Below are 10,026 nucleotides of genomic sequence, written 5' to 3'. Positions count from 1 at the left end.
ATATACATACATACACATATATATATTCATATTCCATCTTAGAGCAAGTATCCCCACAGGATAGATTTTCATTTTTGCCACTTTTACCAAAATTGAATTAGGAATCAGTTGGGTAAGTTAATCAGCCTTTCTAAGATTTTAAGCAAATACTTGAATGTTCATTGGGGATTTTTTGGCATCTTACAGATCTGTGGGAGACACCAGGTTTTTTCCCTGTGCAGAAGAAGCCAGGTACAGCACGCCTCTTTCCTATCCTTGCCCTCAGGGACATATCCAAGAAATGGCATAAGATCCAAGCCAGGTCAATCCAGAAACCTTCAGGGAAAATAGACAGGGGGCATCCTCGCTGGTGACACAGACATGAGGCAGGGACAGGGAGAAGAATGAAGGCAACTCACAAAGAAAAGCAAAACCTGGGATCCAGCACACCCCAGCAGCGCCCAACGGCGCCAGGTGTTCTGGCCTTTCATGACTATGGGAGTCGACAAATCCTCCTTTTGGACTGAACCACTTCCTGTTGAATTTCTACCTCAGGAAGGCCAGAAAATCTCAATGAAGTTTTCTCAATCTAGAACTAAAACAGATGTCTAATTGAAGAATCATCACCTACTTCCTATGGGGAGACAAAACTCCCTATCAAGGTAATACTCATTCTTTCTAATGTGAGAGGTTTTACTTTTGACTTCAAAAACATTGCCAAGTAAAACATCTAAAGAACAAATACAAAGTGTCGATCAAATGAAACCAAGCTAGGTGTTTCTCCTACCCAAACCTCCAGATGATTCCATGATCAGACTTGTCACATCATGGCCGTTTCTAAATCCTCTCTCTTATGCCACAGTTTGGCCCCCAAAATTGAGAGGCATAAACTCTCATTAAAAGAAAGTCAAGGTTGCCAATTTTTTCATCTTTATTCCTTCCTTTTCTTCTAAAATCTACAGGGGCATTGTGGCAGATAAGAGTTCAGATCTCAGCTGCAAGACTCATTAAGAACTAGATAAACACCGAAGACGCTAAGTCAGTCTCAGAATCCTCAGCTTAAAAATGGGGCCAAAAATCCCCCTAACCAAGACCTCTGCTGTCTGGGTCCAGAGAGGATTTCTTTCTTTTTTTTTTTCAGTTGGAGTCTCACTCTGTCGCCCAGACTGGAGTGCAGTGGCCGCTCCTGGCCACCGCAGCCTCGACCTGCTGGGCTCCGGCGATCCTTCAGCCTCAGTCTTCCGAGTAGCCGGAATTACAGGCATGCGCTACCACGCCTGGCTGATTTTTTGATGTATTGTGGAGATGAGGTCTCTAACCCGCAGGCTCAGGCAATCCACTCACCTCAGCCTCCCAAAGGCGCGGGATTACAGGCTGAGCCACCGAGCCCGGCTCAGAGATGATTTCTTACAGTGATTAGCACATTTCCAGGCACACACACAAGATCTTCTCTACATGAAATGCAGTCACCAAAGACAAATGCACGTCGCAACCTCACTCAATGCCTACTCCTTAACAAGAAAGCTTAGAAAAAATGAACACATTTGGGGTCAAAAAGGTACACTTAAAAATTTACCTACCTAGCTGCAGAAGTGCAATCACAAAGAAAGCCTCTTTCCCACACGCTCTTGTCAAAGAACAATTTTTGCACCACAAATATTAAATAGCATGCATTCTCGACAAACTCCTATCTAAGCAGCAAGATTAACCAATGTGAGAAGGAGAGAGACATATGGGAAAGACGAGAGGCTAGGCAAAGTAATTTGTGAACTGCTAACATGGTTATTTGTAAGGCTAATAACACTGGTAGTTGCCTTCCATGAAGTACACAGTAAATAAATGCGTGGTAATATTTGATATTCCCTTAAGAGTTATAGATTTGATTGAACAATGTCTTTTCACTGGCAGGGATTTCTGTAGTCTCAAGCATGGCGGCGGTAGGGGTGGGGGTGGGGGTGATTGTAAGAAAAAGAGTAGTAACAGTGATAGGGCAAGTATCCTGAAGGGAAATGTATAAGCCCCTGCTGAGCTCACCAGGGGAAAAAAGACACTTAACTAATACATACAAATAGGGTCCTGTAGGACAATCCTTAGTTACTGGTCAGTTAGTGGAAATGCATGACATCTCATCACTTCAGGGAAAAAAAATGAAATCCTCTTTCAAAATCACAGACATTCAACCCCCTGGATGCTTTTCCAGGGAACTCTATGCTGAGCAGTGGCCCACGGCAATCGATGTTTAGGCTGCAGGCATGTACGTGCACACGTGGGTGGTCTCCTTCCATTTCAAGGCAGCCTCAGCAACTAGATGTTCAGGTCTAAGGGAAAAGTGAGCCATCTGATCAATAACTTTTTCTGCTGTCCGGTATCACTGTATTCCCTCCTACACAATAGCTGACGCCCCCGGCCTTAACACGATCTTCTTAGAAACCTCCATGCCATGAGGGCCAAGTGGAAGAAGACGCGAACCTGCTGGCTGAAGCACAAAAGAAGAAAGCGGAGGCAGAGGTCCAAGGAAACCTCCAGCCTGTGCCCCTGTGGCGGCCACAGAAGCAGAAACAGGGAATGCCAGAGGCTGGGGATGCTGGTACAAGTTGTCGGACTGCATGCTGTCTGACTTGTCTCTCCATGCATCTAGAATTCCGTGCCATTCGACCATCAAGACCACCTCTGAGAGACCTACATGCTCATCATACAAAAGCAGTCCCTGCTGGTCCTTTGCCCTGGACCTGTGACATTCTGGACTAGTTCTGTGTTGAGTTGTGTCCGAGTGTAACGAACGTACAATAAATCATCTCTTCTGCTCTCTTAGTATAAGAATAAAACATATATATACATAGCTAGCAAAAGTGTACAAAATTAAATTACTTTTGGCATACACTTCCAATACTTCTTTTTTTTTTGAGTCAGAGTCTCACTGTTTTTTGCCCAGGCTGGATTGCAGTGGCAAGCTCACGGCCACTGCAGCCTCAACCTGCTGGGCTCAGGCCACCCTTCCGCCTCAGCCTACCAAGCAGCTGGAACTACAGACGCATGACACCATGCCCGGCTATATTTTTTAATTTTCATTAATGATATTATCTTTAAAATATACATGGATATGACTAAAAGTAATCAGAATAACTTATACAACTAATTTATTAATACTTCAATGTAAATGTATTTTCTAAAAGTCTACTTTTCATATTTAAAGGGCATATTTATTTAGAAAGAGCAATTAAAACCAAACAAACCACTGCTAATTCTGCAAGTGATTTTTCTACACAAAATATCAAAAGCATACAGCTTTTACAGTATGCAATTGGTCTGATTTGAAATTAGGACATATTAATGGGTCTAAAGTTACAAAAAGGAAAAGTTAACAAGTGGGGAGTCAGTACCAGGGGTTGCTAATTTAATGTAACATTACATATTATCAAGCTGCCTAACCCTTGATGTTCTGCTTTAGAGCTTAAGAAAAACTTCACACAAGGAATTCCTTCAGCGAGGCTGCCCACTGAACAACTGTCTTCTGAGGACCCACCATGTGCCAGGCTCATGCCGGATCCTATGCCAGGGACTAGAGGCAAGCTAGGGAAATAGACTGGCAGAGCTTCCACCTCCAAATAGAGCGTCCATTTCCGCCTCTGAGCAGAAATGCACACTAAACAGGACTAGGTCAACTTGGCGCCCTGTGACTTGTTCATTCCTTTGGAAAGTAAGGCTGGAATTCTACAATTCAACCATAATAAAATATTCAGTTGCCGGTAGGCAGCATCTCCTCCAGCCCCAGAGTGAGAAGGACTGGAGAGGAAAGAGGGCAGGAAGCGGGAGTTGAGACAGACAGAGAGAGCAGGGGGAGGAGGGGTGCAGCCAGGGCCAAGACAGACACCCAGTGGGACAGACACCCACCATCCAATCCGCCTGAGCCTCGCTTCTTTATCATCCTGACTCCATGCCCCTGCAAGCACCCTTCATGCTTAAGTGGGGTTTCCATCGTAGAGAACCAAGGCTCCACAGTCATACAAAATCCATGAGGTGCTTGAAGAACTTCATACCATGTTGACATAACATATGAGTCCGTTAAGTGGATTAATGAGATGCTGGCCTCTATCGAACACTTAAGACACGCCCAGAGCTGGGAGATGTGCTTCTTACACTGTATATTGCTTAATCCACACAATTCCCTCATGAGGTGGGCACCAGAAGCCCGGAAGCTACTTAAATATTTGCCTAACATCACGTAGAGTAATGCCAGGACTCAAAACTCGAGACCATGGCAAAAAAAAAAACTGTGCTGTTAAATACTACACAACACTGAACAAAGTATTTAACTGACTGTGTATCTATCCTGAATAATTGACACTTCTTACTGCTACACAGCATTTTAATAAACACTCAGAGTTTAATGAACAAAATTTAACCAAGTCCAAATGCTGAAGCCCATCCTTAATTTTTCTAAAAACATTCAAGAATCCTCCCCTTCCTGATTTTAGACCTCTTCATAGCTTACGACCTTTCCTCTTACGCCTCAACTCTCTCACTGTCTACAATGAGGAAATCTGGAAGCTTCTCATTCATTGTTTGGTCCCGGTCTGCCAAGGAAAGATTCAAGGTACCACTTGAATTCTGTATTCCCCAGAAATTCCCCATCATTACGTATGAGGCTAGGAAAGGAGAGCCCTATTTGATTCACCCTTGAAACTCCATCTATTATATGCAGACACATCATGGCAAGTTCAGGTTTTTCATAGCTACTGTGACCAGCAAATAGGTTATTTTCATACAGTTATAAAGAGTAATAATGAATATTTGTATACTACATTACAGTTTACAAAGCACTTTTATATGCAGTATATCCCTTGGTCCTCCTAGAAATCCTATATGTCGACAGAGAATAAATCATGCCTCCGCTCAGCAGGGAAAGAAACTCATGATAAGAGTTTAGTGATTTGCCCTAAATCCTTCAGCCAGTAAGTGACAGATTGGGATTTTAAAACAAGACTTCTGGCTCGAAAGTCAATATTCATTCCAAGAAAATAAATACTCTATCACTGACGGTCAAGCAGCTTTCTATCTATCTGCTTGCTCTAGGGATTCTTTTTCCCTGAAGCCTTTATGTCAGAAATGTTTAAATAAATCACCAGCTGCCCTACCAACTCTTCAATGCAAACCTGTGCTCACAAATACTTACTCGACAAGCCTACCACATGGCAGCTAGAAAGGGATGTCTCGGGGCTTCCGCCTGGCACTGCACATACCTGCAGCTCCGAGAAATCTCAGAACTGGGCATTCTTACAGCTTACGAGTTACATTTTTAGACAAGAATCTTTCTCAAATGTCCTAATGTTTCTTTGCCTGCCCTTAACCAGACTGACCCAAATCAACTCAACACTCTCCTAATCCCCTACAAGGATTGTTTTTCTTTTTTTTGAATTGGAATCTTACTCTGTCACCCAGGCTGGAGTGCAGTGGCACTGCTGGGCTCAGGCGATCCTTCCACCTCAGCCTTCCAAGTAACTAGAGCGACCACGCCGGCTAATTTTTTATTTGTTGTAGAGACAGGGTCTCGCCAAGTTGCCCAGGCTGGTCTCAAACCCACGGGTTCAGGCAGTCCACTTGCCTCAGCCTCCCAAAGTGCTGGGATGAAAGCTGAGCCCCCGAGCCCGGCCTCATACAAGGATTCTTTATAAGGCATCAACCCTATAGCCAGGCGCTGTGTGTCAAGTGCTTACGATTCAAAGACAAAAAAGCATGGACTGCACTTCAAGGCCCACACAGGCAAGTGCCCCAACTTGGTGACGGGGAGGGAGCTGAGGTCAGAAGTGGCAACAACCACTTGTAAGAGGCAAAAATAGACGTCCAAACTGGAGACACCACGTGGTCCAGAGAGTCCTCAGGCAAAAGCCAAGGGATGCGCTGGCAGATGAGAGCAGCATGGGCCTGGAAGAAAGCAGGGCATGGTAGACAAGCTTGGCAATCATCACCCTTGGAACCTGGGACCTGAGAGCAGAACTGAAGAAGAAGGCCTAGACACGGACCGCCCCTGCAAGGCCAGAGCAAGGAAGAGGACACATTGTGGCAACAGATGTGTCAAGCACAGGGGAGGCCAACCCTGGAAAAGCCAAGGCCGCGTGGCAGAGTGAACACCAGACTCCACTCAGCAAGGAGACCCACGGCCACTCACGCAGAGACACACGCAGAGCCTTGCGCCCCACGTCATCCTCTCGTTTGCTAACGAAAATAAAAATACTCTGCCTCTCGGATCATGAATCCCAGAATTAGAGCACTGGAGATCATTCTAACTAATCTTCTGATTTAGGCCGTAAGGAAAGCGGAGTCCAGAAAAGGAGTTCTTAATGTCTGCCCCGACCACACCCACTGGCGCAGAGAAGGGACCAGGACCCGAGGACTGCCAGAGTCTGTGCTCTGCCACACTCTCCGCCCACCCGCCACCGCCGGCGTGAATTGGCATCGCTTCTAATGCCTCTCAAAGCTCGTCTCAAACACATCATGATGACCACTGATGTGAATTCTAATGACAATAGAGTTTCCCCCAGAATTGCTGATGCTGCAGTAATAACAATCTTTCATAAAGTGATGGGGAAATATCCTTAGAGCCATTTAGATCACTCTTTTCCCACAGCAGTCATCTTAGAAAATGGAATGTAGATTCGCTGGCACAACTCAGTGATATGTTTTATCATTTTGTCATTATAAATAGTCAAAGTTCAGGATAAGAGTGATAACATAAATTTACCCTTAATGCATATAATGGAGTCTATGTGCTTAATAACTAATAGAGTAATAGCAACTGAAAACACACATGCTATGGTAAAGAAATGCTTTGGAAACGAGCATAATTATTCTCACTCGTGAACAGTGGTGCTCTTTCCCAAAGACATGAGATCCAGTGTCAGTCTTATCTTTGTCCAGAATATTCTTACACGTCAGTGATTGCTAGGATACAACACCAACCTGTTCTCAGAAAAAGAAACAACCATCATTCTTCATAAGAAAACAGAAAGGTCATCTAAACCTTCCTAATACTAAAAACTCACATGAACGCCTGAAACATCCTCATTAGATAATTTTGAATCAATCTCCATAAGAGTTTTGTGGCTGACTTTTAGATTCCTTAAGCAAAATATGGTATATAGTGGCCTATATGCTAGATTTCACCAGTATATTGAATTCATCCATGTCACTTAGTTATATCCACACTGAAAGGAAACATCAGAAAGCACTGAGATAGCTATGTGACTGAGAAACTGCCCAGAAGCCTATATGTTGCTTAAAATGTTTCTCCTAGTCTCTCGAAGCTAAATCCCTAAAGTACTAAAGAAGGACATTCCAACTGACTTTACAGTTGTGTTGAAATACTATGAAAACCAGACCCGTGGGGTCATAAGCCTGCTCACAACAATAAACACCTTAGCAATGAACAGTCTTACCACAGCGTTCTGTCACAAGGGCCTCTCCCCATCCTGGACCACTTATTAAAAAGTTCAGTTATTCCATTAAGAGAGCAGACACTAGGAATTGGTCAACGGCAATATGCAAGTAAAGCATCTTTTAAGTAAGCTTAACAGCTTCCCACGAACTTTTTTTAGATCACCAAACTCCACAGCAAATCAGGAACTGCCTAGATTTCTCTTATGTCATAGGATCTCTGCCATTCCAACTAAAACTTTATTTCCAGTTAAATGTCATTGTAACTTTGCTATGTTCACATTTTCTTGGAGAAAGCCTACAACCTCACACGTTACCAGTAGATAAAACTTCAAGAGGACATAATGTTAAGAGGGAGACAGATTCTCTGCCTTGTGTTTCCACTCCTGATCCACAGCAGGACTTGAAAGGGCTCATTATCTTGAAATGGGAGCATTACTGGCCTGGTGCAAACACCTGAAAATCACCCTGTCATGTTCCCAACCATTAAAACATCATACTTTCTGAGTTGTCAAGTAGCTTGCTTCATATACCAACATCTTTGGGCTACCCTGGATGTTCGTGTCTTATAAAAAATACAACTGAGAGGTCAATTCTCTTAAGACTACAAACAATTGAAACCGTTGAACTACGAAACTACCCAAGCACAGAGGATCCCAGGGCGACTGACAGGCTAATAATTACAAATGAGTAGCCAAAGTACCAGATGGTGCATTTTGCAGAGATATCTCTTAAAACGTTGCTCGGGAAGACAAGCAAAGAGGCTCACAAACACAGACAATACCAAGTTAAAAACAGGTGATAGCATTAACTCTTATCCACCCCCCCACACACACACATCATCGGAGGAGTGCTAACAGGGCTCCTGATGCCTCCCTTTTCTGCCTCTAGCCCACACCACACTGAAAGGAACATGGCATTTATTTTTAATTTTTTTTTTATTTTTATTTTTTTATTTTTGAGTTGGAGTCTCGCTGCATCGCCCAGGCTGGAGAGCAGTGGCACACTCATGGCCACCCCTGCGTCGACCTGCGGGGCTCCGGCAATCCTTCTGTCTCAGCCTTCCAAGTAGCTGGAACTACAGGTACACACCGCCCCGCTTGGCTAATTTTTTTATTTATTGTAGAGACAAGGCCTGACCATGTTGCCCAGGTTAAAGTGCTGGGATTATAGGTGTGAGCCACCACGCCTAGCAGAACATGTCATTTAACTAAAGGAGGTGGGACCAGAGGTCATTAAGATTGCTTGAAACTACTTCTGGAAGCCGCCTATTCACGCCTAACTACCTCCCACAACCCTCAAACAAATATTAAAGGAAGTAAAGACGCGGAACAAATTCTCAGGACTAAACTAAGCTAACGGCACAAAAAATGGTGTATAGGTAACTTTATACAACATAGTCAGGAGTTGCTTAACAACAAGCATAGCTGGGATAGGTGGCTCATGCCTGTCATCCCAGCACATTTGGGAGGCTGAGGCGAAAGAACTGCCTGAGTCCAAGAACTCAAAACCAGCCTGGGCAACTTGGCGAGACCTCATCTCTACAATAAAACCAAAAAAAAAAAATTAGCTGGGCATGGTGGCACATGCCTGTAGTTCCAGCTACTTGGAAGGCTGAGCCCAGCAGGTCGAAGTTGCGCTCCAGCCTGGGCGACAGAGTGAGATTCTGACTCAAAAATGAAAAAAATTAAAAAAAACAAGCATTGTTGAGTGAATTCACTGGTAGGTAAATTCATGGTTGCGTGAAAGCACAGAGTGTACTAACACAAACCCAGATGGCAGAGCCTGCTGTGCACCTAGCTTGGGTTAGGCTACAAACCTGTATAGCATGTAACTGTACTGAACACAGTAGGCAACTGTAACACAATGGTTACAAGTTTGTGTAGCTAAACATATCTACATAGAGAACAGAAATGTTTCAACTCCATTCTAACCTCGGGGCCCCACCTCGGTGTATGTGGTCTGTGGTTGACCTAAATGCCATCATGTGGCCCATGACTGCACATGTTACTATGAGGTTCATGGTTTCTGAGCAAAATCTCGGGCAGAGTGAAAGACCATTATTACAGTCAAAAGCTTCCTTACAGCGCACACAGATGTGAATTCAACACACCAAAGAACAAAATCCTCCTCAGTAGATGCACAGTGCCCCAGTTTCAAAAGCCCAAAGCAAGTAAGGACCAAACGAATGACTTGCCACGACTTGGGCTCTCCGAAGTGGAGATAGTTAATGCTGTAGAGGTCCATGTCCTCCGTGTGCCAGGCGAACGTGGTCTTCCACATGCCGAAATAGAGGTAGGGGGTGTTGACGCCCTCGATGGAAATCCCGCACTCTTCTTCGACCACGTCCAGGACCGTATTCAGGCGAGCTATGTTCCATTCGTCCACACCCTAGAGCCAGGAGAGACAGAGAAAAAACAACCAAGTGGATTTTTTGGTTTTGTTTTCAGAGGCAGGATATTCCTCTGTCACCCAAGCAGGAGTGCAGGGGCACAGTCATGGCTCCAAGGCTCAAGCTATCCGGCTGCGTCAGCCTCCCAAGTATCTGTAACTCTCATTGTTTGTGCCTCCATACCTTGCTAAATTTTTTTTTGGCGGGGGGGGGGGGGGGGGGGG

General features: G+C 44.4%; 1 protein-coding gene across 1 annotated transcript in view; it reads right to left on the bottom strand.

Annotated features, from left to right (window-relative positions):
• KDM4C (lysine demethylase 4C) overlaps positions 1-10,026 on the bottom strand; it is a 311,749-nt gene that overhangs the window by 258,094 nt on the left and 43,629 nt on the right. Inside the window, exon 4 of the mRNA XM_021707860.1 lies at positions 9,608-9,801. Within this exon, the coding sequence (XP_021563535.1) occupies positions 9,608-9,801 (194 nt within the window). The remainder of the gene's footprint in view (positions 1-9,607; positions 9,802-10,026) is intronic.

The sequence above is a fragment of the Carlito syrichta genome, unplaced genomic scaffold (genome assembly GCF_000164805.1).
Source record: "Carlito syrichta isolate Samal-C Ts95f unplaced genomic scaffold, Tarsius_syrichta-2.0.1 Scaffold126534, whole genome shotgun sequence".
Classification (NCBI taxonomy): Eukaryota; Metazoa; Chordata; class Mammalia; order Primates; family Tarsiidae; genus Carlito; species Carlito syrichta.
This window is presented reverse-complemented; position numbering and strand designations above follow the sequence as displayed.